This window comes from Danio rerio, chromosome 2 (genome assembly GCF_052040795.2).
Source record: "Danio rerio strain M-AB ecotype USA chromosome 2, GRCz13ab, whole genome shotgun sequence".
In the NCBI taxonomy this organism is placed as follows: Eukaryota; Metazoa; Chordata; class Actinopteri; order Cypriniformes; family Danionidae; genus Danio; species Danio rerio.
Window position 1 is genome coordinate 30,266,317 of NC_141022.1, and position 23,546 is coordinate 30,289,862.

The following is a 23,546-nucleotide window of genomic DNA, read 5'->3' on the forward strand; positions in this document are numbered from 1 at the left end:
TTCTAAATATGTTTGGTGACTAAAATCTTTTGGTCTACTAAAATTTTTATAAATATATCTGTTTAATAAATCTGTTTTGTTTAAATGCACCAAAATACATTGTTTATATTCACTAAGAAATAAATAGGATAAGATGAGGATAAAAATAATCATTTTCAAAATGGGGTGACATTCTTAAAATGTAAATAAATATTGACAATACTTTGAATATTTTAAGAATTTGTTTGTTAATCCATTTGCAGATCAAATAAATTTTTTGAGCAAAGATAAATTATTAATAATTGTATAAAAATAGTGTATACAAATAGCATGTGCTCAGTATTTTGTTTTTTATTTGTGTGTGTGTGTGATTTTAAATAGAAAGAAAAACTACTGAATCATAATAACAACATGATGTCTTGGAATACAGTTAAATTTTCAATTCATCTAAAAGTATCATGTTGAAAGAAAATGCATAATTAAAAATCCCAATTCATACAGTACATAATTATAAAATAAGAAGAACAAGAAAAAACTGCCGCCATAGAGAACTGGGGTTTCTACTTAAACTATCTTTAGTGCATTATTACTGCATAACATATTGTCATTTCTTTTTTTATATGAACTCATCCCTTTTTCCCTCCACCACTGTATAGTACTTCAAAGCATTAAACATTTTAAGCACATGTACAAGTTCCAAAGTGCTAAAAAACAGTAGAGTGACCTTTTGAAACCATCTCAAGTTCACAATTATCGCATAAATATTTAAGCCACAGCTATATAGTATATACATGTCCTCGATTTGTAACAGTAACATGTGTCTGCATCTCAAATCAGAAAACATCAAACCTGCTGTAGATGCCCATCTCTCACCGTCCCTGCTCACCTACATACATTAACCAAACCATTAAAAACAGGCATTACCTTCACCGACTGTAAACTGAAGAATCCAGACGGCTCATCTCATTATCAAGATACCTGATTCTCTCTAATAACGCAAGAGGAGACGCTGCAATTACAGGAGAATAACAGTCTCTGGAGGAGCACTGATTATGCACAGGAAGTTTTGTCTCAAGTTAACAAAATGTCTTCTTTTACCAATCAGCGTCTGCAATATAATGACACTGAAATGCCATTTTATTGCGATTAAAACTCAAAAAGTATATGCCCCCTCATTGAAGTCCTGTGTCTACCCACGGCTGTGGTTCAGTTCGCCTTTGTGAATGATAAAGTGCTGCCGGCTTTCAGAGGCTCATTGTTGTCCGCTGATGGATCTGTCTCGTATGTGCTGAAGAAACAAGCCTGCAAAAAAGAGAGAGGGAACAAATCTTTCATACTTTGACAGTCCTTTTGTTCCTTAATCTCAGCTAACATTGCATTCCCTAATTAAATGAATGTAATTGAAGGCACACGATAGCGATGAGGATATGGTTGTGTTCACAGTCTGGCATATGTCCAAGACAGTGGAATGACTGTGTTTCCAGGAACACACCACTCCAGTGGGAAAACTGACACCAACCTGTTTGATCCTTTGAAGAGATCAAGAGTTTACCAAAAAAAAAAAAAAAAAAGAAAATTTACTCACCATTTATTTATCCGCAAGTGGGTAAAAACCTTATGCTGTTAAACACTAGAGAAGATATTTTGAAGAATGCTGAAAAACTGTAACCACTGAGTTTTATAGTAGAGAAAAAACAAATGCTATAAAAGTCTAAATATTTTCTTTTGTGTTCAACAGATGAAAGAAACTCTTAAAGGTTTGCAAAAGTGAGTAAATAATGAAAGAATTTTCAGTTTTGGGTATACAGTATAAGTAAATGAAATTACCAATATTTATTTTTTTTATAATTTGAACATTCTTTAAAACATTTGCGATAATTTAATTGCATAAACCAGTAAACACCATTCTAATGATTTTATGCAGGATATTTTAATAAAAAAAATCCTACATATTGTACCTTTTAAATATACAGTCTGAAAAATGTGCATGAATTATAAGATTAGCAAAAATCTGTTAAAAATACAACATTTAGATCTGTTTGTAAATTATTTGTTTTTCTTTATTTCCCAAATGATCTTTAACAGAGCAAGGAAATTCACAGTATGTCTGATAATATTTTTTTTTCTGGAGAAAGTCTTATTTGCTTTATTTTGGCAAGAATAAAAGCGGTTTTAATTTTTTTAAAACCGTATTAAGGTCAAAATTATTAGCCTCTTTAGGCTGTATATTTTTCGATAGTCTACAGTATATATTCACTATTCGCAATAATATTTTTCAAATTAACAAAAAGCTTCTTAAGTTCTAACAATAAAAAAATTTAGTTTTCCACCACATTTCCCCTTTCCACCAAAAATATCCTACAAAACTGAGTAGTCTATTCAAACCTTTAATAATATTAGTCACTTAAAAAGGGAGATCACTAAGTTTGAAAAATGTAACTATAGGTTTTCAAATCTTACGAAAAACAAAATTGAATAGAGTACTAGATCATAAACATACATATGAACACAAAGGTATCAATTAATTTATTTATTTGCCAGTATTCAAATCTATATTGTCTAAACATTTTCTAAAATAGGGTGGCTCAGTGCTTAGCACTGTCACTAGTTCAAGTCCCGGCTGGGCCAGTTAACATTTCTTTGTGGAGTTTGCATGTTCTTCCCATGTTGGTGAGGGTTTCCTCCACAGTCCATGTACAAGACATGCGCTATAAGTGAATTTGGGCAAACAAAATTAGCCTTAGTGTATAAGTGCGTGTATGAATGTGAGAGAGTATGTTTGTTTCCCAGTACTGGGTTGCAGCTGAAAGGGCATACACTGCATAGAACATATGTCGGAATAGTTGGTGGTTCATTCCACTGTGGGTCATTCCCCTGATAAATAAGGAACTAAGCCAAAGAAAAATGAATGAATATTGTGTAAAATAAACTAAACTTAGCTAGATGAGCTTGCACAATATATATTCAATAGTTCCTGATATCCAGTATAGACTGACACGGATTGATCAAATAATTAACACAACCAACATACCTTGCAACCAACTGCCAGAAGGACATGAAGAATGACGATGGTGGATAAAATGGCGATGATGATCCTTGGTTTGTCCTCTCTGATGGCTGGCCAGAAGGTCATCACCAGCACAGATCCTGACAGACACATAGCTACAGCGATGGAGCACCACCTCAACCCTTCACTCGGTATTATCCACACGATCTGGGTTTTATTCAACACACAAGATTTATTTCATTTAATTATTCACTTTTTAAAATAATAAAATGGTGATCTCAGAATAAATAACCAAAGATTTACAATAAAAAAATATACATAATAAAAATTATAAATTGTATTAAAGACATTTCTGAATAAAATTGTTGTCTATTTACAGCAAAACATTGCAGTGCGGTAAAAAATACTTAAAAGACAACACAAAAGACTGTTAATAAACTCTATTAAATAAGAATGAGCATGCGTGAAAACAGAAATCACGTGCCAATTATGCACGGATTATATGGATGCATATATTATGACTATTCTCACCACAGCAGGGATGTAGATGGAGAGCGAGTAACCGTACACACAGACTATCTGCATGAAGGAGTAGGACACCAGGCTTGCGATCGTTCGGTTTCGCCAGGTGAGAAAACCCCATAGAGCCAAAGGTACTAATAATGCGTAGCTGTAAATTGCTGTTGCTGCCATGGTAACTAAACAAAAATTGAAATAGGAGTCATTTTTGACAATAGTGACAATAAAGAGTTGAAATAAATGCTGGTTTTTATTTATATTTATCAAAGTATCCTGAAAAAAGAAGTCTAAGTTTCCCTTACAATATTAGCACAACTGGATACATCATTGATAATGATAAAGTTTTTTTTAACAAAACATGTGACACTGAAACCTGTAGAAGGGGCTGCAGGAAGTTAATAACATTGGCAAAATTATCAAATTTAATAATAATTAAATATAAAATATTATTTTTAAAATATAATAAACCAGAAAAGGTTTGCTTTAAATAGTGGTCATTTTTAAAGTATGTTAAAAAAGATCCCTAAACATCTGAACTGTGTTTTTTTTTATCGAATGTGAAGTCTTTGTGTTATAAATGTAAAATGTAGAAGTACGCAATATTTTGTACTATTTAAAAAAACATAGAAATTGCTTCTCACTTTACATAACATACAGTACAACGTAAAATAATAACAATATAATATGATCAATTAATAAATAAATGAATTAAATCAATTTTGGAATAAGGCTGTAACATAAAACATGTGAAAAAAGTGAAGAGCTATGAATACTTTCCAGATGCACCGCATTTCAAACAAAATGTCACAAACCTTTCCCAAAGTCGGGCACATATTTGTACTTTGGCTGACCGTGGTGCCTGAGAAAACTGGAGATGTTTCCACTAATAGCAATGGCGAATACAAGAGTGGCACAGATCCAGAAAGGTCCTGTAATAACAACATGTACAAACATTCAGAAAAGTCTTTCTTTCTGCTTTAGCCAGTTTTAGTTTCATTTAACATACCATACAGGTCTGGATTACTCCGCAAATAAACCTCAACAAAGTTTCTTCGAGGCCACGGCACAACCGAACCAAGTATTCTGCTTTTTACCTAAAAATAAACAAACACAAGGAATTTTTATATTGTTTATGCTTCAGTAACTTTACTATAATACTAAAATATTACTTGTATTTAACAACACAATGAAAGCCCTTTTACATTAAAATGCCAATTATTATAAATATATTGAAATGGCAAATTCTGCAGTAAAGATTCAGATCACTCACCTGATGAGTGTCCACATCAAATAATGTTTGGTAGTACTCAAATGTCCAGAAGGGTGCACTTTTTCTTTCACCCGACAGAAGCTGTTTGACACAGAAAGTCTATGATGATGTGTTTGAACAAAGGACATTTTTCACAGTGGTTTTCCACCGACCTTGGTTTTGTCGCTGTTTTCCAATGGATCATCCTCTTCCCCCTCAAACTCTGTTCCAGCAGCATTTCTTTGTTTTCGTGATTTTATGGGGTCATCGATGGTCACTGTTGTGCTTTCTTGGGTATTTTGGGTAAAGTCTTGATTATCCTCAAATTCTAGCACAATAAAAAAAACAAGTTGGGCAAAATTCAAGATTAATAAACAGATTTCACACTTCCATGTGGATTTTAAAAGGAATACAATATAATACAGTGATTCAATAAATATATTATTATATTTAAGGTACTCACCTTGAAATTGCAGAAGAAAATCTGAATTCGCCATTACAGATTTAAGTGCTCTGTGAATGCAAACATGCAAAAAAAGAAACAATCTATAATTTGATACTGTGATATTGTAGACTGTTAAAAGCATAGTTTAGTCAGAAATTACATTCATTTCTTCATTTTGTATTACTTTGTTAGAGAAGGATTCATTAGGCAGAATTTGGGGGACTGGCTATAGAGTCGCTATTTACTTTCATTGTATCCTTCATCTTAGTGTACATGAAGAAATATTACGAGTGAAGTACATGTCTTTAAGCATAAAGAGTTATGAACCACAGACGACTTACCTCTGTAACCGACGTGTATTGATCACATGTATGTCAGGAGTGCGTGTGTACAACCTGTTGACAATCAGACGAATGCGGATATTAAATCAGAGACAGAAAACTAGTTAGAATTGCGCTGTTTTTCGAAGCTGCACTTTATCTGATGCCTTAACACACATATAACTACAATACATAGATGTTGTGATGATTTGGTCGCGTTTTGTTCAACTTACCTGCCAAAGCTTCTTAAATGTTTCAAGATTTTAAAGTTTGTTTTGAATGTGTGAAGTTTGAAACGCGGAAACAAGCAATGCGTAACAAAATAAAAGTCTTTAACGTTACCTAACTGGTATTTTTATGTGCATTTGGGGAACTTTTCTTATTATTATTATTCTAATAATAATAATAATAATAATAATAATAATAATAATAATAATTATTATTATTATTATTATTACGCCAAAAATATCTACAAGTGAATGTAATAAATCTCAACAAAATAACCTCTAATAATAACAACATAATGGAAGACAATATGTCTCCATTGAGATCCTTCAAATGATTAAATAATTCAAATGATTACATTAGATAGAAAAATGGAGAAAATCCAAATAATAAATAAAAACAAAAGAATAATGCAAGTAAAAACAAAAGTAACAAAAAAGTTCACAAAGAAACAAAAATAAAGGAAAAACATAGTAAAAAATATAGGGGACTTTGAAAAACGGGTGAAAAAAATCTAATTTGAACCATTTGAATGATAAAGCTAAACACGTTAAATGAAACCACTTGTGAAACTCCTTTAGTAGTGTTATTTAAAGATTTCAGTGATCAACTTTTATTTAGTGATACACTTTTATTTTGAAATGTATATAAAACTCGACACATACGCGGGATGAAGGATGAAGAGCGCGTCTCTTTCAAATCTACATTTTACAAAATACAGATACTTCGTTCGGTAGTACTTTAATGCTAATAATACCAATAAAATAGTAACTAATAGTGCAGACTTTAGGTTTTGGTTTAAGAGAGCTGGTGAGGATGTATTTAGGCGAGGACTGCGGCGCTGTGTATGTGAGAGAGAACGGAGAGCTGCGGTGCGTCTCTGCCGTCAAGACCGTAGATCCTCCGCCCCAAAACAGACTCTTCACCCGGGACTTCACTTTTCAGCTCTGCATCGACACTTTACCCTCCGCGAGCCGCGCGGAAAGAAGAGACCACTTCATATTCACCTACAACAAACAGGGCAGCCTGCGCTACTCGGTCAAGACTTTATTTGACATCTCTCTGCAGTTCATCGCTGACCATGTCGAGCATGTGGACTCACTGGTGGGCTTTCCGGAGCAAATGGCCGATAAACTGTTTTCGGCCGCGGAAGAAAGAGGCAAATTCGCTGAGCTTCGCACTGCATCCAGAGCTCTACAGCTCTTCTGCGAGGCCTATGGAGAACTAGTGCTCAAATCCCTGTGTTTGAGGAACAGGTGACCACTGTCAAGTGCACACCACTTCATCACATGGCTGTGTGTTTATGTGCAGGGAAGGGTACAAGTGCATTAACATTTTGTTTCAAATTGCAAATACTTGATTTATTAAATCTATTTAATAAAAATACTGGCTTGAGAAATGAAATTAATCAAAATAATCAAAATATAAGGAAGTTGTTATGCAGAAGACAAAAATACAAGCAATGAGTTTTAAAAGTGCAGTGTGGTACCAAACAAATAACTAATAGTTTTATTTTTGATTTCATAAAGTATCATTTTCAAACTATATATTTTCACTCCATAATAGGGCTGCATGATATCGGAAACATTTGACATTGTGATATTTTGTTTTGCTGCGATCTATATTGCAATATGAATACAATTTCACCAGATGTAATGGTTCTTTTTGGAAAGAATTTATTAAATTTGACTGATTTGGGATTATTCTGAAAAATTATGAGAATTATTCTGGATTATCATTGGAAAGGTAGAAGTGAAATATTTTACATCCCAGTATTCAGGCACAGAAATTGAATAATCAAATGTAAAATAACAGCATATAGTCTTTATTGTTTAAATAATTCAATATATACATATTTTTTAGTTACAATAACTTGTGCTTGAGTAATTTTAACTCTGTTGTCACTGGCTGCTCTTAAAAACACATGCAAATGATAAACTTTCACTCCATTACGGTTTAATCCTTCAGTGAATCCATCTTCTGGTATTCCTAACATATAACCTCAACAATGCAAAATTTTGCTGCAGGAAAAAAAAAAATATATATATTTATATATATATATATATATATATATATATATATATATATATATATATATATATATACGTATATATATATATATACACAGAGTATGTTTGTTGCAGGTAAATGAAATTATAGTAAGTATTGAAATGATTAAAAGTGTGAAGTTTGTTCTGTATAAGTGCTGTTCAAATGGATATTTATGGCTCAGTCCAGGCGAAAAAAATTTTTAGTATAATTTACTTTAAAATATGTATTGTAATTGTAATTTAAATCTAATACAGACACAAGTTGATCAAATGCAACCACAGAAAGAAACACTTTACATTTTTTTTCTACATTAAATAAATAGATAAATAATTCAAATAAAAAAAGCTTAAAATCTCATAATTGACAAGTGTCTGCCTGGTCTCATCTTAACATTAATCGGTACAGTATATCAGCATGCTGTCATTTTAAGATTGATGCACGAATCCAATATACTGATCCATTTTCCATTTCTTTTTTTTTTTTTTTTTACTTAATTTTATGTATATTTGACATTCAAAACGAATAAAAAAAAAAAAACTGAATTAGTGCATTCTGACTGTCACAGGCAGCTTCAGATGCCAGACACTGTAAAACCACTACCACTTTTAATTTAGTCTGATTCAATTTTAAAGGATGTCACAACACTTTTTAAAATTACATTATCATAATTCATTAGTCAAAAACTATACTAGTCTAGTATGCTATATTCACACACACAAAAAACTAGATTAATAAGCCTAAAGTCAAAATACAATACAAAATACATTTTCTTGACTACAAAACCAATAACAATCAAGAGTAATAAAAAGCAATTCATTGAAATACTGCCCATCTCTATTCCATAATCAGAAGCTAGACAGATTACCGAAGTATTATTGTGTTTTCAGGTACCTTTTGATATCAGAAAGGCTGGAGGAGATCAGACAGTTTCAGCGTCTGGAGTGTCTGGATCTTTATGGATGTAGATTAGGTGACAACCATGAGCTTTTTAAATACATCACATCTAAAGCTCTCAGCAGGTATGAGCAACACACAATTCTGTTCACTGCAAAAACAGAAATAACATGAAAGATAATTGTTGGGTCTATATTTTGCTCTCTTTGATGATGAAATCTCCTTTATTCCTCCCTTTTTTCTGTAGTCTTGTGAAGCTTTTCATGGGTGCGAACTGCCTTTCTGATGCTGGCCTGCAGAGACTGACGGCGCCGGTGAGGGTGATGAAAAAAGGCCTAGAAAACCTGCAGCTTTTAGACCTTTCGGGTAACTTCATGCATTTGGAGTCTTTTCATCCACACTTGAACTTCTGTTATTAAAGTACACATGACATCGAAACTAACCATATGATTTTATTAGCTCACATTGCTAGTATTCTGAACAATTCATTACGAAAAAATAATAGTTAGCTTTTGTAATCATTAATTGGGATGTGAAAATGCACTTCCTGTTTTTGTCAGTGAAATTGTCTGATAACATACTTAATCACGGCCCTTCAACTGTCAGTTTTGACTACAAACATAAATGGTGAGAAGGGGGTGTCTGTAGCTTGCAATAGTTCTCCCCAAACCATTTTGCAGATTTTTAAAAAAATAAAATGCCTACTTTACTACATCCAATCAGCTCACAGTAGAAAAACAAGTCACGCCCACTGTTTGCTCATTTAATATTCCGTTTCTCTAGGAACTGTATAGAGGACGAAACCTGCCAAAACAATAAATAAATAAATGTGCAAAAATATTAATAAATGAGTAAATTAATCCATACATTCCTGCATAAATAAATAAATATATTAATAAATAAGTGTATATTAAAAATACACAAATGTATGCATTAATAAATATTTTAATAATTAATTGTGCGGGCAGGTAGAGAATTAAATAACATACACGAATGTTGAGGGAATAGGTAAATGCTAAACTGAAAGTTTATTTCCCCAACCCCCCACCCCCCACTGATTTTTAGAAAAAACTTAGGATTTTTTTCATTAGCATGTTGACCTGAGGAAGAGTAAATGCGCAACTACGTTCAAGAAATAAACAAACATTTGAAAGGGCGGGGAAAAAAACTTTCAGTTTAGCATTTTCTTTTTCCCCCAACATGTGTGTCATTTTTTAATTATTTACCTGCCCACACTTTTAATCATTTATATATTTATTTTAAAGGTATTTGTGGATTTTTTTACTATACATTTACTTATTTATTTGCATATTTATTTATTGTTTTTTTATGCAGGAATTTGTGCATTTATTTACTCATTTATTTATATATTTGCATATTTTTTATTTGTTGTTTTTGCAGGTTTTATTCTCCATAAACTTCGTCACAATACGGGGAAAAAATGGTCGCAGCTTCTGGTTTATGTGAACTTAAAAGACTGTCTATTCTTTTCTTTACTCTATTAAAAAAATATTTGGCCCTCTATTTGTAATAGTATTTTACATATTGCTGTTCTTTTGTTGCTTTAATTCCGCAGGGAAAAAATGACATTTTGTAGTAATGATGCGTTAAATTGATCAGTTGAAAACGAATACATTTCTAATGCTACAAAAGGTTATCAGCATGACAAAATAAAAGTTAAAAACACTTCAAATCAAGTTTTCACCTTATGAGGCCCTTCAATTCTCAGTTGTTTAGAAAAAAATACACTTTGAAGTGAATCAAAAGGTTTTTCAGGAATGTCATAAGACAAGAATGGGTGTTTAGTAGTGTTAAGACAACTTCGATAAAAGGTTTTGATTCACTTTAAATTTTGAGCATTGTGGTGTTTTTCACCATGTGGTTCTGGGAAGAAATTATCAGCTATAATAATGATAATGATAATAATAATAATTACTACTTGTATAGAAAAACATTGTGGACCAGAAAACAGTAAAAACATTCTTTCCATTAAAGAATGTATCAAGGCCTCCAGAAAAAAATATTAGGCAGCACTAATTTTAATTTCAACTAATTTCAAAATCGCTAGAAATAAGAAGAATAAATAATTTCCTGAGCAACAACAACAACAACAACAAAAATTAGAATGACTTCTAAAGGACAGTATGACACTGAAGACTGGAATAATGAAACTAAATAAATGAACACTGGAATAAATTAGATTTTAAATGCAAGTAAAATCTAATACTGGATATCATTTGGTTTGAATGCAATTGTATTCTAATTTACACACTTGTGTTTCTGTTGATTAGAGAATCACATCACTGAGAAAGGGCTCAGATATCTAACATGCTTTAAAACACTACAGAAACTAGACCTATCTGGAACAAAAGTGACGGTAAGACATTGAAAAAGAGAACCTCATTAACACTTAATGGGCTGTTGACGTTTTCCTAAAGGTCTTCTATGATCATGTCTTGCAGATGGACGTGTCCTTGAAAGGTTTCTTCCGGATGAAGATGGGAATGGCCCTCTCTGAGACTCCTCTGATGGACTTCACACACACTGCCTGTAAAACAGAAGGCTGGGCTGAACAGGTAACATATGCAGCGTTTTATAGTGTTGCTGTTGTAGAGGTTTACACTGGGCTTATGTGTCACTGTTTACATCTTTAACAAGGTAATAAACCAATGGGAAATCACAGCAGCAGAAGTGCCAAAGAAAGACCCCAAACCAAGAACAAATGCCCTTCGTTTCTGTAAGTTTATTCATATTATTTATTATATTTGACTTTATATATTTAATATTATATTTATTTCATTTACCCATCCATCCATCTGTCTGTCTATTTATCTATCTGTCTGTCTGTCTGTCCATCCATCTGTCTGTCTATTTATCTATCTGTCTGTTTGTCGGTCCATCTGTCTATCTATCTATTTATCATCTATCCATCCATCTGATTGTCTATCTATCTATCTATCTGTCTGTCTGTCTGTCTGTCTGTCCGTCCGTCCGTCCGTCCGTCTATCTATCTATCTATCTATCTATCTATCTATCTATCTATCTATCTATCTATCTATCTATCTATCTATCTATCCGTCCGTCCGTCTATCCATCCATCTGATAGTCTATCTATCTATCTATCTATCTATCTATCTATCTATCTATCTATCTATCTATCTGTCTGTCTGTCTGTCTGTCTGTCTGTCTGTCTGTCCGTCCGTCCGTCCGTCCGTCCGTCCGTCCGTCCGTCCGTCCGTCCGTCCGTCCGTCCGTCCGTCCGTCCGTCCGTCCGTCCGTCCGTCCGTCCGTCCGTCCGTCCGTCCGTCCGTCCGTCCGTCCGTCCGTCCGTCCGTCCATTCATCCATCATCTATCCATCCATCCGATTGTCTGTCCGTCCGTCCATCCATCCATCCATCTATTCATCTGTCTATTTATCATCTATCCATCCATCCGATTGTCTGTCTGTCAGTTTATCTATCTATCTGTCCGTCTGTCCGTCTATCCATCCATCTGATAGTCTGTCTATCTATCTGTCTGTCCAGCCATCCGTCTATCTATTTATCATCTATTCATCCATCCCATTGTCTGTCTGTCTGTCTATCCATTTGTCTATCTATCCATCTATCTGTCCATCCATCCGTCCGTCTATCCATCAGTGTCTATCTATTTATCATCTATCCATCCATCCGATTGTCTGTCTGTCCATCCATCCATCTATCTGTCTATCTATTTATCATCTATCCATCCATCCGATTGTCTGTCTATCTATCCATCCATCCATTTATTTGTCCGTCTATACATATGTCCATCTATCTATCTGTCTGTCTGTCCAAAAATACCATAGCAACACTAGCAATCACCCATAATCTCATAACTGGTTAGCGGTCACATAGAATATCCTGTCAGTTTGAACTCATTTAGTCATTTAGCAGACGCTTTTATCTAAAGTGACTTACAAATGAGGACAAGGACGCAATTTACACAACTATAAGAGCAACAACGAATAAGTGCTGTAGGCAAGTTTCAGGTGTGTAAAGTGTAAGAGGCAAAGCATTAGTAATATAATTTTTTCCCCAATGTTCAGGCTAGGCAACATTAAAGTTTGCCCTTCATATGTTTTTTTCCTTTTTTTCTTGTTTTTTAGATGGAAGAGAAAAGTTCGTCAGAGAGATGTTAAACTCCTGGTCTGAAACAAGTGACGCCACAAACAAAGATAAAGCTGTGCCCATTCACTTTTGTAAGGTTGATGATTGTGTGCAGAGTTCACCTTCAGGGGAGACACATTCAACACACAAGAGCAGGAAGAGGAGACTGTCAACAGAGGAAGAGCAAAGTACAGCTCCAGTGGCAAAGCGTCTGCCTCTGTCTGTGGAAGATTTACATCTGCTGAATAGTTACTGAGTGGAAACACACAGTCATGGGATGTTTCTGCAGTGCTGTCCTCTGTGAGGAAGGTGACACTGATGTGCTTTTAGATTAGATCATTTACTATTAAAAACGGCTGCTTTATTTTTGTACATAAGTCTGCATTTCTTCAAGCATGTTCAGTGGATGCCAAATATGGATTTATGGGAAATAGTTTTGGCTTATAGCCATGGGTGTAAAAATGTACATGGTTTAATTCATTAAATGGTGCTTCCATGATACTTAAAACTAATTAAGAGTTGAAATTTTAAAGCTATATGATAAACGGTTAACAAAACAAAAAATTACAGCTAAAAAAAATAATAATAATAATATTCTACCTCATGTTTTCCCAAATGGCATAATACATTTAAAGTAAGTAAAGTGAGTGTGTAGGCATGATAAATTGATAGATGGATTTCTGAGAATAAGGAACTTAGAGAAGTGTGTCTTGCCATGCTTTCTGGTTTCAGTACTCTTTAAATCTTTGAACTTTGAGCATTCTGCTAAATTAATACCAAAACATAGATAAACAGTATTTCTAATTCAAATAACTTTCAAGACGGCATTTCATAGCCTCATATGAGGATTTAGATATTTGATGTCCATTTAAAATATATATATTACATTATATTACATATTACATTATATATTATATGTATAACATGTAAAAATTTAAAATCATGGTGCTGTAAAGCCTTTAGAAATGGTCAAAAGTGACCCCGGACTGCAAAGCCAGTGTTAAGTTTCACATTTAAAAAAAATATATATATATATATATATATATATATATATATATATTTTTTTTTTTTTTTGCCAAAAATCATCATAATATTTAGTAGAGAGCATATTTCATGAAGACATTTTGTAAATTTCCTACTGTAAATTAAATTTTTATAACTAAAAACTAAATTTAAAGGCAAATTTCACTCAAATTCCAGATGTACAAATATCATCCTATCTATTAATCTGTTAGCTTATTTATTCAGCTTTCAAATTATATAATCTCAATTTCCAAAAATGGACCCTTATGACTGGTTTTGTTGCCCTGGATGACATATCAACACTTGTAACCAGTGTTGTTACCAGCATTGACATGCAAATTGTTGGTTTGTCTTAGGGCTGGGCCGATGAACGATATATTGAATTGCGATGAAATTTATGTCAATAACTGATAAGTTGTGGACTTTTTTTACTCTATATTTATCTAAGAGCCAAACACATAGCAGAAATATACATCAGTTGGAATCTAAAAGTCTCGATATTATAGATGTGCTGAATTTCCGGCCGCCGAAAAAATGTTACACCATTAAATGAACCTTATCATTTCTGTAGCTTCAGTCATTGTTAGGGTTCTCTTACATCTGAAAACATTAACCACTTATATCGAAATATATATCCTTGAATCGTTATCATTCAATATGGAAAATAATCAGAGATCGCATTTTTGCCATATCGCCCAGGCTTAGTTTGACTTATCGAAACAAATGACAAAATACATGCTAAAAAAACAACCGCTCCTGAAATTACACAATATGCCAGATATCTCCCACTTTTAATTAAAAAGACAAAATGATGTAATGGTTTTCAGTAGGTTTGTTTATTAACAATATCAAGATGACAAATCTGACAGGTTGCAAAATATCACATTGCCTATTACTGACTTCCCTATCCCTGTTTCTTTGACAATTTGCATTCCCTGCAACTATAGCATAAATCAAAATGTTAATGTTTTTCATTGTGCAACACATCTTGAACCTTAAATCACAAGCTGTTACTGATCACACTGAGAACACTCAAGAAGTGATAATAAAGGAAACCAAAAAGTCTTCATCTCTACAAATGTGTAGTAAACAGGAAAAACAGATCCTACCGAGCTTTCCGTCTGATAGGTAATGCCTTTAAAGTGCCAAAACGCCAATAAAATATATTCCCCATATACCCATATTAAAGCAAAAAAAATCACAACTTTGACAGGAAAAGTAGCAAACATGTACCAGGAGCCTCCAGTTTCTTTGGATGTTGGACTAGTTAAATGCTAGACTGATTCAGATTGACCTTTGAAGGGAGAGGTCCTGCTTGCTGCTCCTCAAAGCCAGGAGATCTGATAATGACCAGAGACGACGGCAGATACGGGCTCAGCTTCTGCTCCTTCATGTACTCCATGTCTCCATATATGCTCAGCTTCTGTTGAAAAGAGGAGAACATTTAGACTCTGGGTTTCAATGTACTAAATTCCCATGATTGATCTTTGTTTAACTATCATTTCATCGATTGATCGTAAATTTTAACATTGTGTCTGCATTAGTGGTATGTTGTCACAATTACGACGATGATGTCGTTTAGTTACTTGCCCACCACATCTGTCTTTATTAACATCACATGGAGAAAATTTCAGTATTTATGTATTAAATGTTCATGAGCTAAGTGTTCGTTAAGTAAAATGACATGCTAAGCCATTTCAGATACATCACAATCTGATAATGTGTTCCACAATGGATTCAATGCAACACAACATAGCGCAATATAACAACATTACGTAACAAAAACAGAGCAATTCAACAATGCAATGTAACAACCTAACATAAGCTAACCTAGTAACATAAGTTAACATAAGGTAAAACTGTAAAAAGGAAATGTAGTAACTCAAGAAAATGTAACATAAGGTAACGTAGCATAAGGAAACGTAACCTAGGCTAACAGGGTAACGTAACATAAGGTAGTGTAACAAGGAAACGCAACATTAGGTAACGTAACGTAAGGAATTGTAACAAAGAAATATAAGTAATGTAACATTGAAAACGTAACATAAGGAAAATTAGCGAGGAAAAGTTGTAACCTACGATAACGTAACATAAGGAAATGTAACAAGGTAATACAACATAAGGTAACATAACAAGGAAACGTGACAACATTAAAAAAAATGTAACAAGGTAACAAGAAAACATTACAAGGAAACGTAACAAAGAAAAGTTGTAACATACGATAACGTAACATACGGTAACGTAACAAGGAATATTGGAACAAGGTAACATAACATAAGGACACGTTGCAACAAGGGAACGTAACAAGGAAACATTGTAACAAGGAAACGTAACAAGGAAACATAACAAGGAAAAGTTGTAACATGATAACGTAACATAAGGTAGTGTAACAAGGAAACGTAACATAAGGAAACATATCAAAGTTACGTAACATAAGGTAACGTAACAAGAAAATGTAACATAAGGAAAAGTTGTAACATATGATAACGTAACATACGGTAACGTAACAAGAAAACATTGTAACAGGGTAACATAACATAAGGAAACATTGTAACAAGGAAATGTAACATAAGGTAAATGTAACAAAGTAATAAAACATAAGGTAACTTAATAAGGAAACGTAACATAAGGAAACATAACATTAGAAAACGTAACATAAGGAAGAGTTGTAACATATGATAACCTAGCAAGGAAACAAAACAAAAGAATATAATGCAATTCAGGGCCGGCCCAAGCCTTTAGGGGGCCCTAAGCAGAATTTTATTTGGGGCCCCCTTGGTGCAGACAATATGATAAATTATTGTTAATCCTTGATTATTTGCACACTTTAAATTTAAAACACGCGTTATCAATTTTATTTGCTGTAGCTGTGTTGCTTACATTATAAAATATGCTTTTTTTCCTTACATATACTTTTTGTATTTTCTAGTTCAAATATCTAAAAAAAAATCACTTTAAATCAAAATCAAATTAAATCAAGAAGCATTTTCCACAGAAAATCTGTCTAGAAAATGTTTATTCTTTAAGATTTTTTACATATTTGGACTAGAAACAAGACAAAAACAATAAAAAGGAAAGAATTTTTGCAGTATTTACCAACTGTCAATGATTCATAGTACATGGCTGTGAAATTTGATCACAAGAAAACCAACCATGATATATAATTTTTCTTAGCAAATGAAGAGTAAAAAATGCATCAAAAAGTTATAAGATGCATTTCTTTCATTAAAAGCACATGTTTATAGTATTGCAACTGTGTATAAAAGCACACAACTGTTTAACAAGCTGAAAAATGCAGAGATAGAGGGCGCATCTCTAAATTAGTCAGAGCAGCAGCATCACAATTAACCTAGTTAAGCCTTTAAATGACACTTTAGGCTGTATAGAAGTGTCTTGAAGAATATCTTGTCTAATATTATGTACTGTCACCATGGCAAACATAAAATAAATCAGTTATTAGAAATGAGTTATTAAAACGATTATGTTTACAAATGTGTTAAAAAATCTGCTCTCTGTTAAACAGAAATTATAGAAAAAATAAACAGGGGGGCTAACAATTCTGACTTCAACTGTGCATGTTAGAAAACAGTTAAAATAGCAATTTATTGCTTTCTAGTTTTCTGTAAACTGAAGACATTTATTACAACTTGGCCAACCTATTTGATGTATTTTATGCATAGCCCTGGTTTATTTTTAATCATGCAAAATTTTGCATTGCCACTAGATTAATATATTTTCTTCAAGAACAGTAACTGATTGGAATACTCAGAAAGGTGAGCACAGACTCCTCTGAGCACTTATAATGCCTCCAGCAGTGAAGAACATTAGTTATTTACTCATCAATTTAAAGAGCATTATTTTTAAGTTTTTCTTTTTAATTTATCTAATATTTTCAGCAGAAATACCATCTACAAGACTTTGCAAAAGTCTGCAAGGGTTAAATAAAGTAAAAACCCTTCAAATTATGTGTTCTTGTCCTATTATTGATATCTTTATATATGTTGGCGGAATTAAATAGTGTGAGCCCATATTCCTGTATGAAGTTTCACAATTGCAATCGCTCATCTGTCAGTGGTTAAAAAGGCTGGTGCGTCTCTGATGTATTGTTGCTCCACCATTACGGGAAGAGCCACCTGGTGGCAGCTGGGTGTACTGCAGCCACAGCGGTAAAGTAGATTAATTAATTCAGATCTTTTGTACATTTAGATAAATATCGATTCTTGGTGCCAGAGCATATTGATATATTTGCCCCACCCATAATCTATAACCAAACTCTCCAACAAACTAAAACAAAAACGAAAGTTAGTAATTTCATGCACTCTTGGGGGCCCCCTGGTGGCCATGGGGCCCTAAGCAGCCGCTTAGCTCGCTTATGCCTTGGGCCGGCTCTGATGCAATTGAACACAATGTATTGCAACGTAACAATGTAACGCTACACAATTCAACAATGTAATGTAACGCAACAATATAATGCAACACTATGCAATGCAATATAACACAGCAACCCTGGACAGTAACGTAATGCCCATTCTGTTATTCCAAACATAGTATCAGAGTTTCAAATAAACTCGTATGTGCTTAAGCTTCATTTTACCCTCGAATCTGCTGTAAATGTTTTGCACAAATAGACAAACCAGAAGAATTTAGACAACTTTTTTCACATCATCAGTATGGAAAACTGAAATAAAATCTGACAAGAACCTAAAACTTTGTCTGAACAAATTCATCCAGATAATGTCAGATAACTTTGATCGAAAACTACAGTATGTAATGCAGTGCAATCAGCCAAGAGTAATTCAGACAACTACCAATACTTTGTTGTTCCTCAAAGACAGCCTGCAGTCTCTGCTGTCAACTAGATTCATACAAACCCGAACTTCAACATTTTCTCAGACTCGCTTTTCTCATTTCTCTTCACTTCCTCTTGCTATTTATTCCACTCTATGAATTCTATCCTCGCTTACATGAATCAACTGTAGTGTCCTGCACCCATTAGTAAAAACATATACAAAATGAGAACTGGTGTCAGAAATATTTTTGAGTTGACTAAGCCACAAATCCTCTGAATTATTTACATTATGGTCGTATTATGCTTAACCAACCATCCATTAGATGTTGTATTATCAATTAATCGATCATCAAAGTTTCCCTTGTTTCGTTCCTAGTTTAGATACAAACAGAGAAATTGCACCAGAGTCCATTTGAATCCAATCAAAAGCATTTTACCTCAGCAGGGACGTATTGCTCTGCAGCAGTGGACACTGTGGCACAACAGATCCAGATCAGAACCAGCACAGACAGAATCAGAGTGGTGGTCAAGATCCAGCCGGGCAGCCACGGGTTTCTGCTGCACACAAGATCAAGAGGGTTCAGCTTCAACAAGAACAACAGACTGCAATCATTAATAAGAGTTCAGAAAATCCAAATGGAGAAGAAGAGGCCAACCTTGAGAGACAGCCGAAGAGATTGCAGTCGTCCTCAGAGCCGCTTCTGTCCATGAACATGTCTCTGTCTCTCTCCTGAATGAAGCTCCGAGGGTAGTCTTTATAAATGGGGTTTTTCGCTCCCTCATCTATAACTGTTAAAAACACAGCGGGTCAGTTTTGTGATCCTGAAACACTTCTTTGGAGAATGATGCTAAGAATGTGTAGACAAAAGGTGACAGGTTTTAGTGCTCCAGTTATTCATTTACATATTTAATAACATCACGTTTAGGGGTGTGCAATTATGTATCGTCTATGATCCTTTTGTAATGGATGTTTTAACGATATGCAAACTGACATATAAAGCGTCTTTTATTTAGTGAAAAACAAAGTACTAAAACATTCACTGTGTGAGGAAGCCCAAGCTAAATTACTCTATAAATCCAGTTGTCAAAGTAAAATTATCTCTGGATAATGTCATTTTTACACAAGCCGGAATATTAGTGCAGTCGCAAGTTGTTATAATTTTTAAAATAAGTTATTTTTATAGAGTACCAGTACTGTCTGTTTCTTTCTGTTTTATCAAAAAGAATCATTAGAATAAAAGCCGAAGCAGAACATTTGTGCATTTCAGAACAAATCTTAGATTTTGAGAATCTAAAGTTACCAAACCTGATCCGATACTTCTATGATACGTTAATAAAAGAATAGCAAAGAAAAATGTCCAGGACGCTTCTTATTTTTTTTATTTAATTCATCTTATTTTAACCTTCAACAACTCTGTTAACAAACAGCACTTCTGTGAGGTAGCTTGAACAATTCTTCACTTCTATATTTTAGTGCAGCAGTAAATATATAATAAAAAAATCTAATATAAGCACAAATAGCACCTCAACTTAAAATACCCGGCAAGCTGCAGGCAATCCCAAGTTTACAGATTTTACAGTTTGCAATGGCCATGTTGTCATCATCAACTTTATAATACCTCCAGAACGCAGACATACTCGCACTTTCCACTTCAAGCTGCTTCCGTGTTCTACTTTGCTGCCGGCATTTAACCAATAGCGTGTCTGCAACAAAATGATGTCACGCCCCACGCGTTGCTGCTTCAGGGTGAAGTTACGAAAGAGGTCTAACTCTGTGCCACAGCATAACTATAGATGTGTTAAAAAAATAATGACATACATATACATACAGTTGAAGTCAGAATTATTAGCTCCCCTGAATTATTAACCCTGTTTATTTTTTCCCCCCAATTTCTGTTTAACGGAGAGAAGATTTTATCAACACATTTCTAAGCATAATAGTTTTAATAACTCATCTCTAATAACTGATTTATTTTATCTTTGCCATGATGATAATACATAATATTTTACTAGATATTTTTCAAGACGCTTCTATACAGCTTAAAGTGACATTTAAAGGCTTAACGAGGTTAATTAGGTCAACTAGGCAGGTTAGGGTAATTAGGCAAGTTATTGTATAACGATGGTTTGTTCTTTAGACAATCAAAAAAATATATAGCTAAAGGAGGCTAATAATTTTGTCCCTAAAATGGTGTTATAATAAAAATTAAAAACTGTTTTATTCTGGTCGAAATAAAACAAATAAGACTTTCTCCAGATAAACAAAATATTATCAGACATACTGTGAACATTTCCCTGCTCTGTTAAGCATCATTTGGGAAATATTTAAAAAAAGATTTAAAAAAATCAAAGGGGGGGCAAATGATTCTGACTTCAACTCTAAATATAATTCTATATATATTTGAGTCCTAATTTTGAGGTAACGTCCGATTCCGATCAAATCTGAAACCGCGTGATTGGGCCCGATTTCCGATCACTTGATCAGATCTTGACATCCCTAATGGCAATCATTAATGTTAAAGACTGAAAACATGTGTGATGCAAGTGCTTACAAGTGTTCTGTGGCTCCTCTGTCTCGTCTCTCTGGAACTCAAACTGAGAGATATACTGGACTTGCGGCTCAGACTTGAAATGAGAGAAAGAACAAATCCTGATTTGATATTTTCTTTCCCCAGACATAGGCATGAAAATTAACTTTCTATTAATTATTTTAGATCAAACTTATTTCAATTTGATTTCAATGTAAAATAAAACTAATGTTAAAATAAAAACAGATTAAAAATAAAGATACGCTTCATGGTAAGAACAGTGAAAGTAAAAGAGGTGTATTATATAAAATCTCACTTATATTACTATAAATAATTATGTATTATATTAATATTACACTTATTAAATTACTCATGTACAATATCTAAATTCTACAAAACTACAAATAAACAGATATATAGACATGACTCAAGGGATAGGACTCATAGGATGAGCAGTAAAAGTTGAAGAGGTATTATATCTGACAATATTATATACAAATGCATTTTTTACAAAAACAAACTTCACTTTTATTGTCTAAATTTAAATGCAGAACTACAAAAATAAAAGATTTCTCTTGTTATTGTTTGAGGGAAGAGCAGTAAAAGCAAAAGAAGTATTACAACTGACAATATGATACAAAAATGCATTTTCATTTTAACACACAGCTAACAAAAATAAAATAAACACAATGCCTGTTATATTGTTATATTGCATGCACAACAGGCAAACTTTGGCCCACAGCCCTCAATTTCAGCATCTTAACACAGTCTAACAATAAAAAGACATAAAATGATCACCTGGAAAACGACTACTTTGCCATCATCCGCCTGCAGGTAAAATGTCCAGGATGAGGTGATGAAGCTGTGGGCTTGGCTCATCATATCCTCCCAGAAACCCCTGACCAAAGTCAGCGGGTACAGCAGATGGATTTTGGGCATCATCATCGTCAACTTCTCATCCAAAACAAAAGAACAAACATAGAATGATGTCAGACTGCACCTGGGTGACGTGCAAATAAAACAGATCACGCAAAGGCAATTATTGACAAAGGTTTTTCACACCTGCTCCATTCTTTGTTCTGCAAATGGCTGTTGATTCTGGCATCCTAGATTGCAGGCGTACTGCTCGTCTGACTGGCTGTAGGCTTCACGACAGGCTGCAGAAAGTCAAACACATTGAGTTGAGTTGGTTCAGTGACAAGTTGTGTATACTGTTTACCATGGTACATTAAATATACAATCTGAAATCACATGCAAGTATGACTTCAAAACAACCTTAACATTACGTATTTGACTGTGAACACTGCTGTACTTTGATTGTCTTTGGCTGATAATTGTATTTCACTATTTTATAGTTTGCAAGACCTCTTAATACAGGAGAAATTCCGAGTGAATATGAAACCAAACTTATCTCAATGTCAAACACACACAACTGTTTGCACAACAAACTGGCAGTTTTCAGTGCTATAATCCTACCTGACTCGCACTCGGATCTGGTTTCGTTGAGATCTTTGCTGTCACCCACAAATTGGCAGATGGAGAAGAGGCGACATCCTCTCTGACAGGCGTACAGCGCCTCCTCCTACCGTAAACAAACAGGCCAAGTAAACAAACACAAGCGTCCACATCCGCTTTTCTCACGGCTGTTGGTCAAACTTCACAAACAACACACAGAATATTCACGAGGCAAACTAACGAATGCCTCAAAATCTTAACAGCGCGTCGGTGTTAGTAAACAAGCTGACAGTCTCGCACTCACCCGCGGATAAGTGTGCAAACTGTAAGTCATCTGACATGTTTTATGACAAGACACGGTGTTTCCCAAAACACCATCGAAGACGTCGGCAGATGCAGATATGGCTGTAAGGATGCAGCAGAAACTCATCAAAATCCCGTAGGACTTTATTGCACTCATTTTTGCGATTTAGCAAACATAGACTTAACGACTCTTCCTTGTTTGTGTATCTGCGGAAGTGTCGCGAGATCGACTCGAAAGCGCTTCCTGGATTGTCACACTGCGCATGCGTCGTGAAGACATTTAATGAGGTTGTTTTGGACATGGATTTAGTTTTTTTTATTGCATATTTGTTAGTGGGCCTTTTCTACTAGTAAACGTGGTTTTGTTAGTACAGTAGTTATTGTGTTGACTAGTTTTAATATATTTTACCTCACTTGTTTTATATGGAACAACACTATTATTTACTGGTGGGAATATTTTGAGCGCTGACACTTAAATATAAAAACAAACTTCTTAAAAAAGACTGTTTTTTTTTAACTGTTTTTTAAACCTCTGAATCGATCGAAACTCTAGGCATATATTACTGATCTAAATAATGAACAAAACATCTCAAGTGGCCTACATGCTGCTGCCGCCGCCTGCTGGTCAAA

General features: G+C 34.0%; 3 protein-coding genes across 7 annotated transcripts; 1 reads left to right on the forward strand and 2 right to left on the reverse strand.

The window, feature by feature from the left end:
* Window positions 1-310: 310 nt before the first annotated feature.
* Window positions 311-5,818, reverse strand: yipf1 (Yip1 domain family, member 1). 4 transcript variants are annotated; one of them, XR_015477692.1, is made up of 11 exons: window positions 5,753-5,818; window positions 5,541-5,594; window positions 5,218-5,267; window positions 4,928-5,082; window positions 4,776-4,856; window positions 4,512-4,599; window positions 4,318-4,434; window positions 3,518-3,684; window positions 3,011-3,193; window positions 1,078-1,281; window positions 311-988 (listed from the first exon to the last, which is right to left on the reverse strand). XR_015477692.1 is itself a non-coding variant. In NM_001003991.1 (10 exon segments), coding segments are annotated over 8 exon segments (921 nt in total). In that variant the 5' UTR covers window positions 5,252-5,267; window positions 5,541-5,594; window positions 5,753-5,776; the 3' UTR covers window positions 313-1,185.
* Window positions 5,819-6,363: 545 nt separating this feature from the next.
* Window positions 6,364-13,190, forward strand: lrrc42 (leucine rich repeat containing 42). Its single transcript, NM_199747.2, is given in 7 exon segments — window positions 6,364-7,000; window positions 8,684-8,815; window positions 8,938-9,056; window positions 10,982-11,067; window positions 11,153-11,266; window positions 11,349-11,427; window positions 12,818-13,190. Coding segments are annotated over 7 exon segments (1,227 nt in total). The 5' UTR covers window positions 6,364-6,560; the 3' UTR covers window positions 13,075-13,190.
* A 1,468-nt stretch (window positions 13,191-14,658) lies between these two features.
* Window positions 14,659-23,125, reverse strand: tmem59 (transmembrane protein 59). Of its 2 annotated transcripts, none has more exons than XM_087239833.1 (8): window positions 22,918-23,125; window positions 22,635-22,740; window positions 22,221-22,315; window positions 21,957-22,109; window positions 21,183-21,255; window positions 19,287-19,419; window positions 19,068-19,185; window positions 14,659-15,264 (listed from the first exon to the last, which is right to left on the reverse strand). In XM_087239833.1, exons 1-8 carry the CDS (start codon window positions 23,071-23,073, stop codon window positions 15,109-15,111), a joined length of 990 nt encoding a protein of 329 aa, XP_087095959.1. In that variant the 5' UTR covers window positions 23,074-23,125; the 3' UTR covers window positions 14,659-15,108.
* Between the last annotated feature and the right edge of the window lie 421 nt (window positions 23,126-23,546).